The 26013-nt window shown below is 40.3% G+C and overlaps 1 protein-coding gene across 1 annotated transcript in view; it reads right to left on the bottom strand.

The window, feature by feature from the left end:
• AFF2 (ALF transcription elongation factor 2) overlaps positions 1-26013 on the bottom strand; it is a 337798-nt gene that overhangs the window by 85977 nt on the left and 225808 nt on the right. Inside the window, exon 8 of the mRNA XM_086619910.1 lies at positions 2020-2071. Coding sequence (XP_086476036.1) covers positions 2020-2071 — 52 coding nt within the window. The remainder of the gene's footprint in view (positions 1-2019; positions 2072-26013) is intronic.

The following is a 26013-nucleotide window of genomic DNA, read 5'->3' as shown; positions in this document are numbered from 1 at the left end:
CTTATGGTGGGGACACCAGAACTGGACGCAGTATTTGAGGTGGGGTCTCACAAGAGCAGAGTAAAGGGGGAGAATCACCTCTCTTGATCTACTGACCATGCTTCTCTTGATACATCCCAGGATGCGGTTGGCCTTCTGGGCTGCATGAGCGCACTACCAGCTCATGTTGAGCTTCTCATCTATAAACACCCCCAAATCCTTCTCTTCAGGGCTACTCTCAACCCACTCTGTGCCCAGTTTGTATTTGTGCCTACATTTTCTATGTGCTATAAAATTTTGAGAAACTACATGAGCGGTCCTTATTATGCTCTCTTGTCTGTCTGCAGCTTACGCAGTGATTGGTATTATTGGAAAGTCACATGGAGTTTTGATGGTCTGAGGCTTCCTACAGCTCGAGCACCTCACCACCATACAAGGACTCAGGCTGTAGCCCCTGAGCTGGGACCAATGTGACACCATTCATGAGCATGACGCTGCCTTTGGGTAAGAGACATGCATGTACCAAATGACAGCAACGATATTTTAAGAGCTATCAATACTCCACTGTGCAGTGTAGACATAACCATGTCTTTCCTGCTTGGGATTAACATGACAGATGACACCTATTCAAGTTAGTGAGGGCTTTCGTCTGATGTCAGCAAACACTGGTCCCGGCATTTGCTTCTTCATTCAGCAATGACACACAATTTCCTCTTAGAAGTGTAAATTTGGAATAATTCTACTTAAGCCATTAGAAAACTACTACTCTAGGAAAATAAAAGTAACTCCCACCTGATAATATATTTCCATTTCTATATTTTGGACATCTCAGTATCACAATGTCCTTTTACAGGACTATTTAGGTAAGTTTCCAATAGATCAGGAAACCTGCTGGTTTCATAAGCCACCATGTTTGTACAACAACACATTTCACAAGTACAGGCATTTGATCTTTTGGCTTCAGAAGAGGGTGCAAGTTTATCTCGGTGCTAAAAAATACTGACTTGTATGGCTGAGGGGTCAACTGACACCAGAAAGTATCTTTCCTTGTATGACCCTAAAAGACAGATTAGGTAGGTTGAAGGAGAACATTTAGGCGGTTTAAAAATAAATAAGAAAGAAAGATTGACTTATAATTAACATTTCCCAGGCTGAACAGATGATCTTACGCTGAATTACAGCCTTACCTTCCTCTCTATTGCAGATGTTTACACATTTGAACCTATTGCATCTATAAAGGAACATGAAAGATGAATTTAACCCAGTCTCTTTTTTTTTTTTGATGAGAATGTGGAGAATATGAATTTCACCAGTTTCATTTCCCAGCATTATCCATAAATATTTATAAAGTGGGAAGGATAGAGAATGACATGAGCCAGTTTTCTGAAAATGACTCTTCATTAACATCCCAAGTAGGTTGAGAGACTTTCAGTATTGATTTACAGCTACACACGGAGGGTCTTCCCTCTCACAAATAGGAATCATTGGATTACTAACTATGGACTCCCAGTCCTTTACTGACCGACTGGAACAAAACTTACAGACCCAATCTTCTCAGGTGCAATTGTATAAATGAATTGCAAAGTGCAAACGAGCTCTGCATCTCGATAGCGGTCCAATGTGGCCATTTCACACTCACTTCCAAAACGGTCATCAGTTTTAGAAATTGATTGCGAAGCAAGCGGAGGCTGTTCCACAGTTAATTTGGTACAACAGAGGACAGAATCTCAGAGCACATTAGCTACTCCTGGGTGATGTCATGTACAGTCTTTTATTCCAAGGCTAATAAGTCATGTTGTTATTTAGCTTAACCCACTTCACAAAGTTAATTCAGTAAAACTGACAAAATGTATTCCTTCATAAAAAATTATTTTCCTCCCGCAAAGGTTCTGTGCACAGACAAGATGTAAGGTAATGGATTCTGTAGCACCCCAATACGCTTTTGATGCAAATATAGTAAACCAACACACAATCACATTCAACTGATGAAACAGCTTGGTCAGATTATATGGTCTATGCACTTATATCAGATGTGTTTACCTGTTCATTGTCGTCTTCATCACTGCTGAGTTTCAGATCATCCTCAAGCATTCTGAAACAAAAAGATAGTACAGAAATATATTTAATGAATTAATTTTATACACAATGGGCTGATTCTACCCTTCAGCAACGTCAGGAAAAACTCCCTTTCAATTAAACAACAGCAAAATCAAATCTGTGATAAGTAAACTGATGAATGCTCCATCTAGGTACGTATCAGTCCTTCTTGTGATGCTAGATAAGAACAAACAACTTTCAGACTCATCCATCATGAAGTTTGGCAGTCAGCTGCTCTTTCATGTCCTCTTTTGTTTGCACGTTGTCTCACGCTGATTAGTCCATATAATTCTAAATGATTCTAAATCAGAAGGTGAAAGGGAAATTCAGCTCTGAGACTGTTGAAAACTGAGAAAAAGTCCTTCATGTTTCATTATTGATCTGGGGTATCACTGATCTTCTTTGAGGCCAGTACCAATCCCCACCCTATTAAACTGAGAATGCAGAGTGGAGACTAGCAAGAAGACAAGGGGCTTGTTTGAAGCTTGATGGGACCTCACAGTTGTTAGTATCTAAAGGCAGAGCAAACGTTTTCCAAGCTAGGAATCTGGTAATTCATATCCCCATTTTTTTTTTTTTTTTTTTTAAATACAGGGAAATCACAGCATTGCTCCCTGCCTTTGGTTAAAGGGGAAGGAAACTTCTAAAAGATATGGCTGTCCCACTGCCTCCTTCCTTTCCTTTGGCAGAAGAAAGAGTTGAATAATGCATATTATTATTTTAATACTCATATTACTTTTTTCTTTTTTAGTACAAGACTTGGATATGGCGAAACATGTGGAGTAAGAAACCGTATTATTTGCTGTTACATCTCTGCAGAAAATGTCTCTTCTTTTGAGGGCTGTCTAACTAGAAAGCCATGACTAGCAGCCACCAAATACACTCCCGTGCAGCTTCCCATACATTCACACTTTTATCTGGTGGTCCTCCTCAAAGCTGACATTCCTTTGGGCACCCTTCTATCTCGCATCCATCTTTTCACCTTGACAAATTCTCTTATCAGAGGATCATGTATGAACAAATCGGCACATCCCGCCCAGATCCGCTGTGACAGCCGCTAATATTGCCGAGGTTCCTTCTTCCCAGCCTGAGCTCCTTCACCCACGGCAGGAGGCTCACAAATTGCAATTACTGTTTCCTTTCTGCCTTGATGGAGACTGAAGTCTATGATTTTTTATTGTTAGTCTTTAAAAAACTGCAGCAATCAATGGATGTTCTGTTAGGAAGTTTTTTTTGTTTGAAGACTACCAGTAAATCATGGAAGCCTACTGGTATAAGGAATTTTAAAGAGGGGACGATAATATCAATGTGGAAATATCAGAAGGGTCGAAGCCCTGCTGGTGCTCTTAAAAAGAGAAAGTGCAAGGAGATCTTTAAACTGGTTTGTAAGACATCTGTCTTTCGGTGACCTCTGTTGTCGGGCAGCTCAGTGGTTACGAAGTATCTGGACACATAACTACTAGTCATTAATGTCTTGATAAATCATGGCAGATGCCTCCCTGTAATATGTGAACCCATAAAAGTAAGACCGTAGCATGGATAAAGAATCTTCTAAAAGTACGAATCTGCGGCGGGTTGACCCTGGGTGGACACCAGGTGCCCACCAAGCTGTTCTATCACTGCCCCTCCTCAGCTGGACAGGGGAGAGAAAATATGACGAAAGGCCTGTGGGTCGAGATAAGGACCGGGAGATCACTCAGAAATTCCCTTCACGGGCAAAAGAGACTCAACTTAGGGAAATTAATTTAGTTTACTACCAATCAAATCACAGTAGGATAATGAGAAATAAGACCAAATCTTAAAACATCTTCTTTCCACCCTTTCCTTCTTCCCAGGCTCAACTTCACTCCTGACTTCTCTACCTCCTCCCCCCAGGTGGCACAGAGGGATGGGGAATGGGGGTTGTGGACAGTTCATGACATTGTCTCTGCCACTTCTTCCTCATGCCCTTTCCCTGCCTCGGTGTGAGGTCCCACTCAGGGGAAACAGTCCTCCACAAACTTCTCCAATGTGGGTCCTTCCCACAGGCTCCAGTTCTTCACAAACTGCTCCAGAGTGGGTCCCTTCCATGGGGTGCAGTCCTTCAGGAACAGATTGGTCCAGTGTGGATCCCCCATGGGATCATAAGTCCTGCCAGTAAATTCGCTCCAGCGTGGGCTCCTCTCTCCATTGGTTCACAGGTCCTGCCAGGAGCCTGCTCCAGTGTGGCCTTCCCATGGGGTCGCAGGCTCCTTCGGGTGCAGCCACCTGCTCCGGTGTGGGATCCTCCATGGGCTGCAGGTGGATCTTTGCTCCATCGTTAACTTCCATGGGCTGCAGGAGGTCAGCTTGCCTCACCATGGTCTTCACCATGGGCTGCAGGGGAATCTTTGCTCTGGCACCTGGAGCACCTCTGCATCCTCCTTCTTCTCTGACCTTGGTGTCTGCAGAGTTGTTGCTCACTCCTCTCTCTGGATGCTGCTGTGCAGCAGTTTTTTTCCCATTCTTAAATATGTCATCACAGAGGTGCTACCACTTTTGCTGATGGGCTCGGCCTTGGTCAGTGGCAGGTCTGTCTGGGAGCCAGTTGGCATTGGCTCTATTGGACTTAGAGCAAGTTTCTGGCATCTTCTCACAGAAGCCATCCCCACAGCCCTCCCCACTACCAAAACCTTGCCACGCAAACCCACTACAGAATTTTTCAGGAAATATTAATCTTTCAAGGCCTGGACTTTGGTGATGAACAGGAACTTCTGACGTTGTTTATCTAGCAGACACATTCATTTGTTTCCCCAGTGTCATTACTTGCTGTGCTATTCTCAACATATCGCTGTACCTGGATCTGTTCACAGCCCCAGATTGTTATCTGCAAGTCTCATTACACACCAGAAGGACAATGCCCTCAGGAAACCAAGACTCTCTTCACACAGGACTACATCATTCTGACTCTTAACTCTAATTCAACCCTATACTCCTACTTTTAAACCTATATCTCACTTTAATGTGTAAATTATCTACTGCTTTAACGCAGCACTGCTAGATAATGCACTCTATCATTATTTTTTAATGCAGATCTAAGAGGACATAAGGCAAAGGATCTTTCATGAACGAAGCCTAAAGAGTGGTGTTTTCTCTTTCTTTCCAGCTATTGCTTTTTTTTTTTTTCATTCGTTACATTTTAAATTCCTTTTTGACATACCCTGGTAGAAACAGACCAAAAAGAACAAAGGAAATTCCATATTAGATAAATGGAAAGAACAAAGAAGAAAACATAAAAAAGATAAATGAATACACTTACTAAAGTAACCAAACAGCCATCTGAAATGGCTGATTAATAACTGTCTTCATACAGCCTATACTGCAGACACTTTCTAACAAGTACAGTAAGCGCAAGACATGTTTATTGAATATCGAAAAATATAAAATGGATATAAAACATGATTAGTAGGAAGGACAACTGTTAGAGTTGGTTTCAGATAAACTAAATCTGCAGGATTTATGAGTTCCCTTCAAAAGACTAATGGATGTTTAGACGACTAGAGAGAGGAAAAAAATTGGAGTTTGGTATTTCTTTAGCAGTTCCAAGCTTATCACTTGGAGTATATAATTCTTCATAGCCTGTTCTGCTAAATGAAGAATATGTCATCCCATTCAGTTACAAAACTCAAAGGTTAAACAACTAAACCACACGGCTCCTAAAATGCATCACACTCTCCTGGCAGATGGAATAATTAAAGAGAAACTGAGTATGATATCAACAATAAATATATGGTAGCCAGAGAAGTAAGGGAATAAATTAAAAATACACAGTATGACCAAATGAAAGTAGAATGCTGAAGAGTTCAAACAACCTGCTCCCAGAAGATATTGGTTGGAAGAGGTAATATTTTACAGAAAGCAGAGGACTAGATGGTCTTCCACAATTTTAAAATGTGCTTAATATTCTGAAGACATGGGTCACAGTAGCTCGTACTGTTTAATGTTTCTATTAACTCTTGTTTATAAGCAAGTAGCATCTGATCACACTTGAAGCCCAATAAGGGCTTTTTAAGATTGCCAGCAACCTTAATCCAAGGTGACTATTTCACTGTCGTATCTAGAGAGGTTGGTTACCCGTTTCAGCTTCAAAGCACCGAGACAGAAGAGCTCTGTATCTACAGCTCTCTCAAACACTGCCTAGATGGTCTGAACACGAAATCGGGCCCTCTTGAAGGAGAGATCCCTGTAAATATGCATATGTTCTATTCTGCTCTATGTAATTGTTCACCTCAGAAACACACAGACTGGAGATTACGGAAGACATTTCTTATGAAGATCAGGTCAGCTATTAATAAAGGCCAATTTAGAGGATATGTTAAAGTTACAATGAATACTGTCAATGAGGGCAAATCAGAAAAAAACTGTCTGTATCAGAAAGCTATCTCCAGAGGTGTTATGAATTCATTTTATTTCCTATTCTTCTCTGACCCAGCTGACATTATTATTGAATATACATGTACTTGTTTGTCTTTTCATCCATAGCTAATGCAAAACACCACTTTAGGGAAAGAGTGAGATTAAGTAGGATTTTTTATTTCATTATTAGAGCAATGCCATTTACTGTAACAGTTGAAGTTGTGTCAGCACATTTATTATAATCTACAATTTTCAGAGGTTTATAATTTGGAATATGAAATTATTGCAAAGCAGAAACGTCGGGACAAAGCAACACATTTATCTGTGGTGTAAGTAGGGGCAATCTCATTGACTGACTACAATACCCACTTCCTCCAGGGATGAATCGGCTCCCAGAGCAGATTGTTTCTACATTACAAATTTAACTAGACAAATGGTTGAATGAGGGTGTCATTAGGATGATTTCTGTAAAAGTCTCACTAGAAATAGTAACAACAAACACTATTTTTAGGAGCCTTCGACTTGTACTGGGCCTCAGAAGATGATGAGATGGACCAAAATCAAAATGAGCTATGTTTATAACAGTTTATTATGATTTTGGCATAGCAAACTAAATCTTTATCTTTTCTCTTTGACTCTTCACTTGTTTTCCAAAAATGTCATTAAAAAATATGCTATGATAATAAACATGATCAGAAACCCCTCTGTATCTGTTCTCTTAACAGACAATGTCAAAAGATTATGCAAGTCACATCATGGCTTCTGTTTGTCAATGGGACAGACTCAGTTTTATACCTTTTTCCTCTCCATGTTCAGTATGAAAGAGTCATGGAGCCCCTCTAGCCACTCCGAACAGTTGTTACAGCATTTGTTACTCAGTAAAAACACAAGTCTAAGCACATTTTTTTACCTGCTTAAGAGAAGTCATGAATACTGAGAGGCCAAAGCTGCAGAGCAAGATGATCTAGAACTTGATGAGAATTTTGAGGTCACTGAAATAGGTTTTCCCACCCATTGGTGCTGGGAGGAGCAAATGTTGCAGAACCTCAACTCAGCTGTGGGGTCTAGACTGAAACTTACTGGGGTGCCACCAAGCTCAGCTCCATGCACACTGAAATTGGACTCATAGCCCATCCCTACTGCTGAGTTCAGCAGCTGTTTTGTGCACACCAGACCTGCTGGTTTGGGATCCTGTGAGTAAGCATGTGAGGATTTGATTAGGAGGGAAGAGAGAGATGGTTAATATTCAAGGATCACCTCCTCCAAGCTCAGGAGTGGTGTAACCCAACAAAGAGGAAGTCAGGCAAAAGCACCAGGAGGCCTGCACGGAAGAACAAGGAGCTCCTGGACAAACTCAAACACAAAAGGGAAGCCTACTGAGGGTGGAAGCAAGGACAGGTAGCCTGGGAGGAATACAGACAGATTGTCCGAGCAACCAGGGATCAGGTTAGGAAAGCTAAAGCCCTGATGGAATTAAATCTGGCCAGGGATGTCAAGGGCAACAAGAAAAGCTTCTATAGTCATGTCAGTGATAAAAGGAGGACTAGGGAAAACGCCGTTTCTCTCCAGAAGGAAATGAGAGACCTGGTTACCCAGGATATGGAAAAGACTCAAGTACTCAATGACTTTTCTGCTTCAGTCTTCACTGGCAAGTGCTCTAGACACACCACCCAAGTCTCAGAAGGCAAAGGCAGGGACTGGGATAATGAAGAACAGCCTACTGTAGGAGAAGATCGAGGTAGGTTTGAGATCATCTAAGGAACCTGAAGGTGCACTAGTTCATGGAACCTGATAAGATGCATCCGCAGGTCCTGAGGGAACTGGCAGATTGAAGTTATCATTATCCATCATATTTCAGAAGTCGTGGCAATCTGGTGAAGTTCCCACTGACTGGAAAAGGAGAAGCATAGCCCCCATCTTTAAAAAGGGAAAAAAGGAAAACACAGGGAGCTACAGGCCAGTCAGTCTCACCTCTGTGCCCAGCAAGATCATGGAGCAGATCCTGCTGGAAACCATGCTAAGGCACATGGAAAATAAGGAGGTGACTGGTGACAGCCAACATACCTTCACAAAGGGCGAATCATGCCTGACAAATTTGGTGGTGTTCTACGATGGATTTACGGTGCTGATGGATAAGGGAAGAGCAACTGATGTCATCTACCTGGACTTGTGCAAAGCATTTGATACTGTCCCGCATGACATCCTTATCTCTAAGTTGGAAAGACATGGATTTGGTGGATGGGCCACTCGGTGGATAAGGAATTGACTGGATGGTAGCACTGAAAGAGTTGCAGTCAAGGGCTTGATGTCCAAGTGGAGACCAGTGATGAGTGGCGTATTTAAACGATTTTTACAGAGAATAAGGTCCGTATTGCCAGCAAACTTCTGAGAATGCTGTGCATTTCTTCCTGCTTTAGTTGTGTAGGGCTATGATGGGAACACACTGTGTTTGCAACAAGATGTTAGAGGTTTGCTGAGAGGTTTGAGCTTCACCAAGGAGGAGGTGCTTACAAGGCAGCCTAAATAGGATCCAGGTTCTGCGCTTCTAATTTGCTCTGGGATCAGTTCACCACTGCACTGCAGCTCTACTCAGATGTAAAAAAAGCCTTGTGGGAATGAAAAGGATGCAGAAAAAGGAAGAGGGGGTTGCAAACAGACAGTGAAGGGAATACTGGGCAATTCCCTAATCCTGAGCTACCCAGAAAATTAACTTGCTCATGTCAAACCACGTTTGTACAAAATGCATATCCCATCTGAGTCATATCACAACAAACACAAGTGTTGCTTCTGCAGGAAGGAGGACAGGCAATGGTGTTAACCAGAGATACAGACACATTGTTTTTTTCTTGCCAGGTTTGTCTCTGGTAAAATGGAAATATATTTATAATATTCCTGCTTTTCAAAATATTTAGCCCATTTGTTTTTGTAAATCTGTAACAGTGTCCTTGCAACCTCAATGGGCAAACCATGCTCTGTCCCATTAGCAGGGTAGGATGTATTGCTTAAATTTGGCTTAAAAGAAAAGGTAAGGATGAAACTGTGCCTGCTGACACAAATGACACAGCAAAGCACTGATAAGGAGAAGCAGCAGCTGGCAGCAGAAATATACAGAGGATGTGGATGCTTTCCAAGGAAGGAGTTCTCTCCTGCTTCAACCTTCCACTGATACAAAAGGACAACATTAAATAGAGGTTTGTGTGATTTAGATTGGTGTAGCATGTGCTACAACTAGTTATTCTGTTCAATATTAAAGAGAGGGCTTAGACTGTTACAGTAAATTTCACTTGTGATACTTAATAAGACTTAAATCCAGAACATGCAGGAAACAAATAAATGCCTTTGAGGTGAAACAAGTAGTACATCACCATCCTGAGCTACGACGCCCTTGCCACGCTCTTTGTTTGCAGCAATCTATGCGGAGGGAACACTGTCCATGCAAACAGTGACTAGCACTGAGCTGCAACCTTTTCTCCCCCTGAACTTTCATGGAAGTAAAGCCATCGGTTCAACGCAATCTACGCCAGTTTACCCTATGGACTTTATATCGAACTTGTTTTCCATTTTCCCAGTGCACTTCTCTGCAGAATATCAGACTTCTCTGAGAGCGGTAACTCAAAAGGCATCATGCAAATGACAACCTGTATAATGGAATTCAGATGTATTTCGAGAACGTGTTGCACACACTGGAGCACAATTTTATCATTTATCAGGGGGGAAGAAGGGGGCCTACGTGTGTGAAAACATCTAACAATTGATTTCCCCAGAGGAGTTCATAATACTGTGGACAAAAAAACTGGGGAAATGAAAATAAATGGTAGAGTAATTCCAAAGGAAAAAAGAAGATCTTTTGTTTTAAAACATCCCATCGATAAATCTTGAAACCTGATATTCATTCTTCTGCTGAAATGTGCAAGTCATCTTTAAAATATTTCCTCTGAGATATTGTAAGAGTTACGGTAAAAGAAAATCTCAGAAGATTAAGTGGAATTTACAAGCACCATTTACCTTAATAGTCAGGGCCACTTGTCCAGGAATTTTATACATACTTAAACACAGTTTGTTAATTTTTCCTTCTCCTCGCCCACCATTTTCTTTAATTACATTCTTGCCAATGAGAGGTCAGTTTGGCAAACTCTCACTCACAGGAGTGAGTGGCCTGAATAGGACTTACTTGCTTAAGGATAGATCAAGTTCTCAGCCTCTGGCCTCAGATTGCCTCCTCTTAGAAGGAACTGAAGTCAAGTTTCGTGTCTTCACTAAAAAAAGCCTGTGAGCAATAGAGGTACCCAGTCTCTTCCCTCCCGCAGGAGAAGGCACACATTAGCCCAACAACATGGCCAGCCTCCCTCTGGCCCAGCTGATGGAGAAAGATGGCTTGCTAAGAAACACTCCATTTTGTGTTGTCACACTCAGCCTGCCTTAGTGTTCCTGGCACCACATCAGTAATTAGTGTAATTACAGCTAGTGAGAGAGAAGTAACCCCTGTGGTTATCTATTAGGTACCTCACAATCAGAGAGTGCACTTCATTACTCATTGCTCTGTATCATCTCTTAATTTCAAAAGGATTAAGCAAAATTAATTCTTTCAGTAGAAGAATTTCTTTATCTAGCCATCCATTAATCTTTATGTATAAAAAGCTCTTCAAGGCAACTAAAATATTAAGTTGCTACTAAGTGCATTATAACTACTGCTCTGTTGACAGGCATTTTGTTTTTCATTAAAGCTGAGACAGGAAATTTGGGAGGAGGGAGAAACCTACTGCCAATTTTTATCGGCATATTATAAGCATAGATGGAAATCTGTATGTTTAGCATGAATAATACTGTAGCATATCCAATAACTTCACATCCATATTGTCCCATTCTGCTCCCAAAGAACACTTCCAATAGAATGGGAGCAGAATTGGGTCAAAATATTTTAACAGCAGTTTAAAAAGTCAACAAAAAAGCAGCATCTTTTTGTTTCAAGCTGGTGATTTGACGTTTTTTAGTCTTAATAACACTAATACCACCATTGATGTCTTCTGTCTAGTAAAGCGCAAGCTGTGTTACACTGTGTCCCTCTCACTGCCCAATGACTCCTCAGTACAACCACCTCTCTGTTTGGCAAGGCCTGAGAATGATGTATCATTGAAGCAAAAAAGAGGGGGAAAAAAAGAGAGAGAGAGGAAAGAGAGATAAGAACAAAGAAAACTGTGGGTCCAGGACAAATACAGGGAGGGACTAACAACAATTTCTAAAAACGCCAGTGTAAAACTTGTATTCTTCAAATTTTTGAAGAATAAAAATGAGGACCCCACCTTTTTTAGTCTGCCAAATTCTGCCAGTGTGCACAAAGCTTTTACTATTTTCCCTTTGATCAACTGCAACGGCTGATATAATTTTGGGTTCTGCTATTTATCAAGAGCAATATATAGTCCAAGAGCCATTTCTGTGATACATACTCATTTCCAATACATTCCACATGAAAAACACCTGCTTACTGCAACCATATTTGATTAAAACTGTCTCCTAGCCAGAGTACCAGTATTTTCTCTGGTAAACAAGCCTTCAGTTGGCATATTTACACACAAAGGCTTTGGAAACTTAGCACACAGTTAAACAATGATTGATAATTCTATAGCAACTTGCAAAGGTGACTTTAAAAAATCATACCAGAAAATATATTAAAAAGAGGTGTTCAACAGAGAACAAATAACATAGGACTGGCTCATCTATCCTATGTTCTACAGTGCATATGGAAGGACATTAATTTTATTCATTGATTATGTTATTTTATCTTTTATTTTATTCCTTTTTTAATCTGGTAGGAAAGCAAGTCCTTCAAGGAGTTGTTTGATGAGCTGTCAGTACCAACATGACATTCACAAATTTTTCTCTGTGCACTGTTTTCCCCTTACATAGACTAATCTCATATCTGAAGAGCAAAGTTCTTTCGTTTCTGCAGATTGGAAATGAGTTGTGTCTGGTAAATCTTAAGCTTCAGTAACCTGGTCCGGAGTGGAAGTAGCTTTTTTGTTCATTAAAACCTTTATACTGATGCATTTTTGCAGCTCTTTCTGCCATTTGAACTATTTGCTTCTAATTCTGAACTGCTGTCTGCAAAGCGCAGTGTTATGGAGAGAGACTGCACTTCAGTGTTAGCAATAAGAATGACTCCGAGTCCTCAGGGCACTTTACACGGGCCGTATGGACTGAGATGAACTTTGTTCCTCTCTGCCACGGGCATTCGGGCTGTGTGGAGCTGGGCAGAGGGGTGATGAGGAAGAGAATCATAGAATCACAGAACGGTTTGCATTGGAGGAGACCTTAAAGATCATATATTTCCAACTCCCCTGCCACGGGCACAGACACCCTCCACTACATCAGGTTGCTCAAAGCCTCATCCAAATTGGCCTCAAACAATTCCAGGGATGGGGCAGCCGCAACTTCTCCGGGCAACCTGTTCCAGTGCCCCACCACCTTCAGAGTGAAGAAACTCGTCCAGCGCCTGCTATGAGGTAATGCTGCATGGCAGCTCACCAGTAGCAGTGGTCTGTTCCAGTCTGTGAGCTGCAATGGTACCTACAGCCCTTCACCACCAGCTGTGTGTGATATTTGGGTGAGTGTGCACTTGTCCCTTCCCAACCACAGACCATTTGCAGTACCCAATGAAGACAACGGGTGTCCTACACCTCCAATATGCAGCATAATGCATGCAGGGGGACCTCTGCCTCCTTCTTCTTGCTGCTCTGGCACAGTCCTGTGGCAAGGCTTCAGGAGGATGGGGATGGTTTTGCAGTCTTCCTCTATAAGATGAGTCAACTTTATCCACCCTTCACAAATAAGGGTGGATCTAAAAGCCAAAAGTGTCTTAGAGAAAGCTCTAAGTGAACAAATCAACCCAGCTGCCTGGACCTTGAATGCTGAGAATAGGATGTCCAGTAAATAAAAAGTTCAATAGAGGACAATTTATCTCTAGTTCACAAATCATTTCCCTACTTTAAACTCTTTCAGCCATAACAAGGCCCAACAACCTCTTGGCTACAATTAACACGAGAATAATTTCCCCCCATAGTCTCTGTTCTTTAACAAGGTCTTTGAACAGTGTTCATAGCCAATATATGTTTGTGCCCTGAAAACATGTGTTTGACCTGTCATATATGTTTCTGCCCTGAAATCAAACACAGGTCTGCAAAAGGGCACTGCTCAGTTAACGTTTCTCTAGTGCAGACGCATCACCTCCTATGGGTTCACAGCACTCTAATATGACATGGGAGCTTTCCACTCGGTTTTCATAGCTTAAGCACATACAGAAGGGAAACATTATTTTGTCTAGTAAAAACTATTTCTGTCTAGTATTCGGCCCATCAGAGTTTTCCAGCGCAAACATGGATGCCATCATGTCCTGGTTAAGGAGACAGGGACAAAAAGAACAGAGGAAGACAGAGAAAGAAAATCCTGTAAAAAGTAGTAATGAAAAAGTGGAAAGGAGAAGTTAGAGGTGGAAGAAAAAGAGGAAGAAAATGCCAAATGCAAACTAAATCCAAGTATCTCACTGTGCTTTGGTAGAATATGCACTCATGCCAGCCTTGCTTAGGAGGAAGAATGTAAGGGATAGGAAAGGAGCAGATGTATGGTCTCTTCTTCCTGATACAAAGGAGATTTTGGTTTAGTAGAATCACCATTTTTAAGCTGACCATTAGAAGTTCACTCAAATTACAGTGTTTGCTAATGTGAGGAAACTTGCAAACTCCTAAAATAAACTCAAAAGATCCTCAAAAGCTCAGGCGCTCCTGGGATCTGCTCATCCTCACAGAAAGGATAAAGAGTATTTGGCAAGAAGCAAGCTGAAAGCAAAGCCTGCCACTTTCTTTCACAATACTAGCCTCTAAAAATGCTGTAGTGTGAGCAATGTCCTTGTATTTTAAATAGTTCAGTGCGAGTGGACCCTAACTAATCAGGTAAGTGGAGGAATAGCAACAAAGAGTCTCTGACAGTGATCTCAGGTTAAGAGGTTTTTGAATCTCTGGGGTCAATTTGTTGTCAAGAATGAATTGTTGGGGATGAGTGTCCTGTAACCCAATAAAGGGGTCCGGCTGCTTCGTTTCAGTGCAAATGAACAGTAACTTCGTAAAACTGTAAAATATTTGTTTACTTGTTCAAAAGGAAGACTCGATGTTTAATAAAGACTGGTAGGGGGAGGTCTTCTAGTGGTAGACACTGACAAGGCAACGCAATGCAGCCATGCCATGGTTTCACTGATGTGTTAGGCCACAGAGAATGGGAGCTTTAGCTTCAGAAACAGTGTTTGTTCATATGGAGAGATGTGAAATTTGTCACATGTCATGTTTTTCAAGAACGCTTTAAGCTTAGCGCTTGACTTACAGAGAGATTTTCAAGGTTGTGCATTACCAAAGCAGGATTCCAAGACGGGATGCAAGTCCTGTGTACTGGCCTGCTGATGGTGCACGGTCAACAAAGAGCAAGGGTTGGCCACAGAGAAGATAAGCAAGTACCAGGAGTCTATGCGTGCATGAGAGAACAGTCTGCGGTCTTCAATGCCACAAAGGCATTACAACTTTTATGAAATATACTTCTGGACCGTGCCTGTGCACAAGGCAATTCAGGGCTCATCAATCAGCAAAAATCCCCATAGAAAGCAAAGATAAGGAGATCTTGGGGAAGGTGAGCTCCATTTTCACTGCACTAAAGTACTGATCAGTTTTTAAAGTCACTTCTCCTGCAGCTGCAAAATTTGAGAATCCAAACCTATCCCACAGATCTGATACAACTTTTGCAAAGAGAAATGAATCTTCAGTAAGACAGTTCACTTCTATCCTTAAATGAATGTTCTGTGGATCAATTCAAAAATGTAAAAACAGATTAATCCAAGCAGTACTAAAACTAATATAAATAGATGGAATAAAACCAAGCAAGACTAAAACTAATCCAAATACAGGAGATAAATGAATAAAATACTTAAATGATTTCTGAATCTGGGTGATTTATAAGGCATTGAATATGCATGATAGAATTCAAGTACCAAGCACAGTCCTGAAAACACTGACTCATGCAAGTAATCCTTGCTCCTGCAAGCACTATTTTTCAGGCTCAGATCCAAACACAAAGCCTGACACTGTTTGCTCTGATAATCACTCTAAGATAAACAGATATGAATAACTGCAAATACTTCCAAGCATTTCCTTTCACTTATAATGTAAAAAGAAAAATTAGGGGATAAAATGAAAATGTATGTTTCCACTTCCAGATTTCATACATCATTAATTCTGTAAAAATATATCCGTCTTCATGCTGATACTTCTCTTTGCTTGGCAAGCTTGAAGAATGCAATATGCTTGATAACCTGATTGAAAATTTGATCCTATTGTTTAACAAAATGAGGATTGTTTCATAAGGGGCTCCACTATGTCTGTGCACATTTTCCCCTAAGTAACAGTGTAAGACTTGTATTTCCCCAGACAGCTGAACATTTATGCTGATGTACTTGGCTACAGATCCAATCTTGCACTGGCTGTAATACAGGAGAATTTTCCTCAGCATTTTGAATTATGGCACTGAAATAATTTAACAGTGCCTTCTGTGCATGTTAAACAAGTTTTCTGATGTAGTTAGCTCTTACTGAAAGTTTGTTTACCCTATAAATTATGCCACATGGTTAAACCACACTTTGGCCTGAAATCTGCAGAGGTTATTTTTTTCAGTATCACTGCAAATGGTGTAACTCTGGAAAAGCTAGCATTTCCCCACATCCATGCACACCCCATGTACAAATACTCTCTGCTCTTTATATTCCCTAGGAAGCCCAGGTTGCTTTTGAGCTATCTGCTCACTTGTGCTTCCAGAGCCCTCTCCAATGTTAGAAAAACAAAACTGGTAGGAACCAAGAAAGGAATATTCAGTTACTGGTTTAAAAGGTTACAGTAGAGAGACTCACTGTAGTGGTCCACAATAGACCACTATTTATGCCTAATTACTGAGAGCAAACCCTGCAAGTTACTATCATGGTTCTGATCCCAGTGAGAACATGACAAACATTGACATTTCCAAGATCAGGAGAAAGACAATCTCCTTTAGCAGCTCCCTGCTTTAACGTCTCTGCCCCAAAGTCATCTTGAGACCACTGTGGTTTTCCTTTACCGTAAGGCCTTTGAGGAACATTGTGCTTGATTCTCTGAGAGGTAGGTTAGTATTCTTTTTATACTCTCAAATTCATTTAGTTATGAGATGAAATGCATGTTACCATTGAAAAAAACCTTGAAAATCATAACATGGTCCTCAGTGCTAAAAAAATTCCAGAATACCAATTGTTTGCCTCTCTTTTTGTATATTTATACCAGGCCTGGCACCTGGTTACTCTGTCCACGTTGTTATAAGACAAATAAACAAGAATATTAGCACATAAAATTGATTAATGGACACAAAATCTTTTCCTCAAAGGGCAAAACCTAGAGGTGATGCAGACTGAACTTAATTTCAGTGATAAAGTCTAATGATGTAATGACTTTATAAAAACAAATAATAGGGTAATAATATGTCAAAATTGTCAGACTGGATCAGACCTATGGTACATCTAGTTCTGCATCTTCTCACGGGAGACTGTTCAATGGAACAATTTGCTAATACTGAATTATTTTTCCTAATAGAACTGGAATGAGACATTGGTTCATTATGCTCATGGAGCACATATGTCTCCCAAATTCTTTATTCCAATCTCTTTTCAGAATCTCTTTGAATCCTGGCTCCGCTGTTGTCAGCAACCTGCGTCCTAATTGTATGCTGTGTAAGAATCTATTCGTTTTTCTTGGCTCTCTGAATTTCATGGATTGTCTCCTAGCATTTAAACTGTGAGAAAAGGAATGGGAATTACATAGGATCTAAGCAGGTCTAGGTGCTTGCCTCCCATTAAATTTCACTAAGGTTTCAAAACTTGATTTTCTATCAGGATAGTTGCAAGGACATAATGTACCTTTTTCCCTTTATTAGTACTTTTGTATTTCCTCATCTTACTTCATACACCTGCTGTAGCAAGTCTAAGTCTTCGTGACAATTATCTTCCGAGGAACAAGCGTGTCCATTTAGCTTATGTCTGCCATGCAAGCTGCAAAGCCCTCCCTGCTTCCGCTGAGTTTTGACGTTAGTTCAAGGGAAACAGGATGAGTCCCACAAAGAGGAAATTGCATGATACACACCTTGCACTTGGTGAGCTCGCTGTGCACCTACACACTAATCCAGCCGATACATATGGCTGGGTAGTTGGGTAACTACCAGACATCTCCTAAGGAAATGCAAAAGTTATATCTCAAATCCAATTTAAATTGGTGCTCCCTTGAGCTCAAAGATAATTTCTCTCTAATCCTCTTCTGGTTGTCTATAGTGTAACCTTCAAAATCTCAGATACGACACTGTAAAAAAAATGATCAAGTCATAATTTTTTTAGCACAAAATCTAGCTATTTTTCCTAGTGGCACTATGTTCCAGCTGTTATCAGATTCAAGAATTCTTCAATTGCCTTGAACTCTGCATTTATTTTACTCTTCCAGATTTTTGCCAATGAAAATACCTCAGCACTGCTTGAAGAGAAAATAATCTTGTCAGTTTTATTGTGCCATATCTGAGATGATGAAGGTCATGCTAACTACAAGTCTGTTCCAATTGCTACGGGGTTGGGTGAGGTGGGCTTTTTATTTTATTTTTGGTTTTCCCCTTGCTCCTACCACAAAGTAATAGGGATTTTCCCCTTTCATTCATCTTGCCTTTTGTTGTTTTTAATCGACCACCCATCAGTGCCGAATTGCCTTGTAACTGTCTGCTGAGCTTTCATTTGACAGAGATAGCTGCTATTGTTAACACGAGCCTTCACTTCAGCCCATTTAACTTTCCTCAGTTTGACAGCTTCACAATAGCCACCTTCCACCTAAAGAAAACTGTGATTTAGTAGAAAGGGAATGTGGGACAACAGCCTGATCTGTCACTCAGTCTCCAGTGAGTTCTCTTGGCATAAAGTTCCCCCACAAAGCCAGCGGATGAAATACTACACGAAAATAAAGACGGTCATGAGACATGTTCAGTTATATATTCTGGTAAAATCTAAACAGCAATCACACTTAAAAATACAGCCCTTTCCTGTCAGTAATACCTCATGCTGGGCAGCAAAATAAATATTTGGATTGATTTTAAATTTCCATTTTTCACTTATATTCCAGAGCAATGCTTGATGTTTTTTTCTCTCTTTTATTCACCTTAGTAATTGTTCTCAGATTGATCTACAACAACTCTTAGTGGAAACAATATGTCACAAGTAAATTAAAGCTTTCATTGGACTAGTCCTTGGTCCTACTCCATGTAAGTCTACATGAAAATACATTGATGAATTAAGAGCCTGAATGTCCTCCCATACCGATAATTAAAAAAGTCAAATTGCAGCTGCCTAAGCACAGCCTCAGAATACTTCCCAGCTCAGCTCCACACTCAGCTTTCCAGCCACATGCAGTTTGGAAAGACATTTGTAGCTGATTTTTTACTGTTGTGCATTTATATCTAATGCTTTTTTGCAGTTACGCTTAAATTTGGTTTTATCATTTGGCACAAATGACGAGCTGTAGACATACCTCTATTAAATTTGCAGGCACTACTTTTTTCCTAGCCATGGTTAAATAACTGTATTATTTTCTTGTCCAAAATCCTGGATTCCAGTTTGTGAAAAACTTTCTTGTTAAAAATTGTGTCTAGAAAACTGAATTTCATTACCATAAAGCATAATTTTCCTTAGAGCTCTCATTAACTTCAACAGAAGAGGAATGAGAAAACAGAGTTGGTACAGCCGTACGCTGTAAAAGGAACCCCCTAAACTCACTGCTGTGTTCATCTGAGTTTGAGACCATTTTCTAGCATTTAAAATAAATGAGCTACTCTGGCTGTGGTGGCTATGAACCGAGCAACATATGAATTTTTGTTTTGCAACAGCCATTCAAAACTTCAGTTAAGAGTTTACCACAGCTATGTAGAAAGGCGTGTTCAGAACTGGAGACAGAAAAATGGGTGACAGATAAACTCCAGTAAAAAGACATAACAGTTACTAGAGAAGTATCTATTGCTCAGGGTTCACTTGTGAGAGAGTACCCACGAGGATATAACTAGAAAGAACACCAGGCCACTCCACTGTTTCTAATTAGGGAGGACATCCTTCATTTTATAGCTCCTGTGGTCTAATTTGTAAAGAGCCATATCCCCTAAAGCTTTCTGTAAACCAAATTAAAAATCATTCCATCAAGGAGTTTTAGCAATATACAGTCTCTGCTCACAATAAATACTCATGGTCATAGAGCTGCTTCAGGCAGCCCATTGGGGCCGTATTCTTTATTTAGGGCCATTCTTTTTCCTTTTTTTATCAGGAAACAGCAAATTTCTTTTAGGAAAATACATTTTCAAGACCAGAGAATCTGGTTCTGTTTAAACAGTCATTCATAAGAAGGAACAGTACATACAGTCTCTCTACTGATTTTCCTGGTATTCTCTGACTTTTAATTAAAACATTTTTTTCCTCAAGATTTATAGTTAAGACACCTCAAAGCTTTAGCCAGCTCAACAAACATTGCTAGCAATTTAATTTTTTTCTAAACAAAAAAAAAGTTAGCTTAGGGCTTTTTAGGGGACTGGAGACTCCATGAATGCTTTTAAAGTTTGCAGTCCCTTCTCAATCCAGAAAACATTCATATCATGTGCAGCAGTAACATGAACATCCTATGATCTACTCTACTGGTCTTTAAGCCACCTCTGGACAAGGAAAGTAAATCCAATCTGTATGTCCATTCAGTCCGTGGCCTCAACGCCACCACTATCAACAAGAGTGCCAATTAGGATTACAGCTTCTGGATTTTGACACATGTCCATTAGCCTCTGATTTGAGACCTTCAGTTCATTTCACACAGGCCGCTGAATAGCTCTAAGAGTGTAATGACTTTTGTTCACTACAAATCTGCCTTGAATTTGAACTGGTAACCTGAAGGTGAAAGGGTCCATCATCCTATTGTTAGTGCAGCCTGTGCCAGCCAGAGTCCCCTTCCCAGTTATAAGAGGAATTTGGTGTCACTTGGTTGCTGAACTTCTTACACACACAAACACACACACACACAATTTCCTGAAAAAAACTTCCCTCTCCCATTTCTGTGGGATCTAATATAAACGCGCAGGTAATTACCCATGCATCTGGCATGGTCGCTTGTATCAATTAATGGTCTAAACTCTAAGTTAGATGCTTATTTCCTTCCACATGCAAAGGGACTGAGCTAAATGTCTTCAAGTAAGATTTCAAGAAAGTATTTATCACAGCTGGTGTAATTACAGAATTACCTGTGAAAAACCACAAAGGCTGAGGGATCTAATGAATAAGTGGAAAACTACAGCATAATATCAAACAAAATGTCTACAGTCAAAATATTCTACTAGGTAAAGGTCATGCATTCCCTGCCTCGAGGAACAGCACAGCACACTTGGAATGCAGGCAGGTGAGAGCTTTGCCTATATTTAAGTGAGGATATTTTGACAAACATTCCCAACTCGTTTTAACAATGGGTGGCCAACATGGCAAAGGGTTTCAGACTGGTTCAAAGTAGCAGTTTGGTATTAAAAACTGACCAGTAAGAAATTTGATAGACTGACCCCAAAATGCTGAGAGCTATTAACCTTGAGGAGCTTAGGAAAAGCGGATGCCCTGTGGCACCCACCATTGCCTGGGTGAGCCCCCCAGTCCCCAGGAGGGTGCTGCTGAGTGCTCTGCCTGCTACACCCACCTCCGCTCTCTCCGCTCTCTATTCTTGTCTCTTTCATTAAGCCTTTATCCACTCATTTCAAACAAAACAAATATATTCACTGTTGTTTGAAGGCTCATCTATGTTTCCTGGGAGTTATTTTCATCATCAGTACTCTATTAAAGTTATTTCCAAGTAAACTGGTGAGAGAGCAAGAGACTGTAGCACAACGTCATGTGTCTTCTCAAACCAGTTAAATCTCAGCAAGAAGTTAAAAGAAAAAAAAGGTCTATTTAAAACCAGATTAAGCTCAAGCTGCTAAAGTATAATAAATTGCTCTATTTTAACTGACTGAACTGTGCACACTCAGAATACAGGGGCATATTTCATTTGGGTTTAAGCAATTGTTCAGTCTACTTTTCTACCATTTCACCCATCACCAGATGAGAGAACTTGTCAGGTAAAATTGTAGTTAATGATGTTTAATGGTGGCTAAGCCCCATAGACTTGTTTATTTCTTTTCTTCTTTTTTGTTGCTTTACTCTCACTGAAATAATGAAAATATTACATGAACAACTTCTATATTATTTGCAGGAAAAGCTTCCATTACCAATGCTAGGTAACATAAAGCTTTATCTGATTTATACAGCGATCTATATAAATCTACTTTTATGTTTTATTTGATTCCAGCCATTAGGCTGTGCTAGGAAGTAATTCTAAAATATATATCATAGTGGCAATTCACTGTACTATACCAAATTAATCTACATAAATCTATACCTGTGTGTAGGGAACCAGCATGGTAGCATCACCAGTATGGAGGAGGAACGGCTGCCAGTAATTCTACTTGTAGGCTTTCTAGGAAGTTCAAGCTTTTTCTAAACCACTGAGCAGAATACAAATGTCCCCTGTTGAAAAAATTCCTCTGTCTAAATTAACTGTACCATCATTAGCATAGCTCTTACATTTTAAATTTCAGAATATGAAACTGCATATCAGGAGAGGTATTTCCTCTTTACGACTGATCTAAAGTCAGAGAGCTGGAGCACGAATGGGCTGTTTGGAACAGAATATCCCTTTAAAAACCTGTATTCCTTACTGATTTAGAGTTCCTTACATAGCTGAAGCCAGTGTGCTTTGTACAGCTGAATGAGGCCAGCTGGCAAAGTAGGAGCGTATCAGTATTCTGACTGCTTTTCTTTTGTTTGAATATTACCTCAGTGGCCGTACACTAAACGATGTGAACTTGATGGGTTTGACTATGACCTCAGCTAAACTGAACAATATGAAGCTGGCACATCTGTAATCTCAGGCTTGCTATTTTTCAATTTATTTTTCACCTGATTTGTATTAAGATGTGGTTCAAATTTTAAAATAAAAATAAAAAGGGCCCTTCTGCATTCCAAATCAATCAGTAAATGCTGGCCTGCCAGAAGGCAGGCTTCATCTGCCTCTTCACACCACATTTGGTGGATCCCTGACTTATGAGAGCTTGATTTCTAAATGTTTATGCAGAAAGAAATGCTTTACACATCCGCTCCTTCTCAGATAGCCTACAGGGATTTCTGGCAATACTTTTTTTTTTTTCCTTCCCCTCTGCCTTCCAGGTTTTCTCCCTGTGGATGCATAAAGACATAGCGACAGCAGGAGTAGGCTCAACTCGCAGCAAGCAGCACCCGTACATATTATTGCTATTGACTCCATGAGATAAGCTGGACATCTGTCTTTACTTTTACCAAGTTCCACAAGGATAAACATGAACGTGAATACGAGCTGCCCACGGGCAGTTTTCTGGTGCTCTTTTATAGCCCCATCACACCACTGGGCTTCTGTCACTTCTGTCCGAGCTGTACTTCAGCCCCGGGTCACAAGAGTTCAAAACATAGTCAATTAATCAAATGGTTTCTATGAACATAACTGCGGTTCAATAACTGTTTCCTATTCAACATAACCAAGGAAATGAAAGGAGGAGGTTAATGTGGCGATGGCTAGGTTACGTGTGGTGTTTTAAGCAGCAGTCCTTGATTAGCCATCAGCAGACAGGGCGTTTTAGCGGTGGAGTCGTTTTATGTGAGACAAAAGAACCAACCCAGGACATTTATGGCCTGATCCTGCTCTCAATAAAGTTGAGTTCTTCTGCTGACTTATGCCTACTAGTTCAGGATCTATGATCTTGACAATAAAATTAACACAGCAGCAGAAAAACAAAAGAAATCTCTCCAACAACGCACTGTGTTTACACTAAGAAATATGTAGGATTCAAGTCTCTAAGGTGAAGTAAATGTTCCCAAGAGGAGGGGAACTGAGTACGTGACATGGCAGCTAATACACTGAAGTGATGGGGAGAAGAGTATTACATCAACGCAACAGGTTTACATCTGTTGTACCAGCAGTATGAGGTGGGGTTTGTAAAGCTGCTGATTCCAGCCGGTCAAAGTGGGAGGCCCAAATTCCTCAGTCTCTGCTGCCCAAACATGACCTATGGGATGGGTGGGAAGCAGCGTGCTCAGCCTGCCAGCCACCCGTTCAGGAGGGCTTTTCTCTGTCTCGCCTTTATAAAAGTGCTGGGATTCTGCTTCGCATCACCCAAGTCTCTTAAAAAGGGGTCGAAACAAGCCCTCTAAGCACAGTGAGAATTCTTCTTTTTGATGCGATAAAAACCCATAAATATGTGTTTCTAACCACTGAAGACAGCAAGCTTTGGAGAGCTTAAATGGAAAAAGCTAGTTTAGATTGAGCCAATTCTGGGTATCACCACACACGTCAAACAGCACTTCACTTGACAAATGGTCCCAAAGAAATCTATGGGGCTATTCAGGGAGTAAGGTGGTGTTTGGTATGAGTAAGGAGATTAGAATCTGGCCCTTGTTTTATTTTCAGAGATTTCAAACATGTGTTTGTTCTAATTTTCCCTTCCTTCTAGGACTGCTGGTATTCACTTGGCCCAGCTTTAGAGGCAGAGGGATGTGAAAAACAGTACCAGTAAAAAAATTATAACTCCCTAATATATGACCAAACCATTTTTTTTCCCCTTTAAAATATGTGGCATAAACAAATTCCATAATGATGCTATGTGCTATAAAAGTTTTATTGGCACTTGTTTGGGATTACCCGCATAACTCGCTTGTGAGTTCACTACTCATGGGTAATGCACTCATCCCAAATGCATGCTAAAAACCAGCTTATGTGAAAAGTCTTACTAGAGTTTAACGGAGATAAAACCAACAGTTTTTTTACAGAAGCCTCTTATAGTACGAAGGTTCACAGAAATTACAAAAATCTTAGTCTATAATAGGCAATGTTTTCATTAGGTTTATCCTAAACATCTCATATTAAATTCCTTAAGTTCTTAACCAGTGACATGTATATCCACTCCACAATTTTACATTTTTCCCCTCCCTATCTCTAACCACACCTTTGTGTCATATCATACACATGTGGCTGCACCCTGGAGAACACAGTCCCTTGTGCCAGGTCAGTGCAGAGACACAGTATGAAAGAGTCCTTGCTCTAGCAACTGCACTGTCTAAACTAAAAGGACAGGGAATGGGGAAAAACCACATTATTCCTATTTACAGACTGAGAACTGAGACGTAATTTCCAAAAGGTCATACAGGAAGTCCCTGTTAGAGCTGGAATTAAAATCAAATTCTCCTGAGCACCAATCCAGCGCCTTACCAACAGATTCATCTTTGCTCAACATCTGTGTTTTTCTTCATCTACTGTATTCCACGCTCATCCCTGTACCATTTAAATATCTCTCTTTAGTACTGTAAACGACAGGAATAGTGCCTGTCTTGACTTAAAGCATCACACACCAACTGCACACCTGGACAAGATAACTTGTGAGGAGCACGAGTCAGGTTATTGGGCCATGAACCCAGTGGGTCAGGAAACGACAGGTAAGTTTTGCACAATAACTGCTACCAACCAACCGCCTAAACTCAGTCTAAGGCAATTCCTTAGTCCCACAGACAAAGTCGCAACAGCAACAGCAACAGAGCTGATGCTCACTGAAGCTGAATTTCCTCAGTTTTCTTTCTTACTTTTCCCCTGCTTTCTTCTCTAAACATCTTCAGACTCATGACGATGCCCGTGAGGATTTTGCAGGCAACAGTCAGTCCTCCTGCACTGCCACATTCAACCTGAAATAAGACCACCACCCAGAGAAGTTCCTCTGGACACTTCCGTGCCTCCAATGACACATCTTGCTTGGACAGAATTAGGGAGAATGTGTGTAATTAACCTAAGATTTCTTCATTTTTTTTTCTGAAAAAAAGGGAAACAGGGCACAGAGACACTCAAAGTATCTATCTTTTTTCTCTAAGTAAATATTTCTTCTCAATTTTCAGGTGAACATTTTGCGAAAATTTATGAAAAAATTAAAATTTTAGGCAATGTTTTACAGACAATATTTTTCTATTAACTCATATATAAGAGAACTCTAAACTTGGTATGAATTAAGGTTAATCCTTAAAAGAAGCACCTAATTTGCCATCATAGCAAAAAAAAGTGAGATTAAGAAAACGCTTTGGTGAATTGCTAGGCATATTGAGTATTAACGCAATATAGCTATTTCCAAGAAAGTTAGAAAGATTAAATAAGAACGAACACGTTGTCCTTCTCATTTCCAGAATGTTTTCCTACCTAAAGATAGATCTATTGCTTGATTTTCAATCACTTCAGAGCAAATAACTTTCTCTAAAATCCAAAGAACGTATCTGCTATTAACAATCTCAGTAATGTCTAATAAAAAAGCACTTAAGCACGATCTGTACTTCATTTATATGATGCTTAGCTGTAAGTTATCAAC

Source organism: Tauraco erythrolophus, chromosome 13 (assembly GCF_009769465.1).
Source record: "Tauraco erythrolophus isolate bTauEry1 chromosome 13, bTauEry1.pri, whole genome shotgun sequence".
In the NCBI taxonomy this organism is placed as follows: domain Eukaryota; kingdom Metazoa; phylum Chordata; class Aves; order Musophagiformes; family Musophagidae; genus Tauraco; species Tauraco erythrolophus.
The sequence above is the reverse complement of the archived record's forward strand: the minus strand, read 5'-3'. Positions and strand labels throughout refer to the sequence as shown.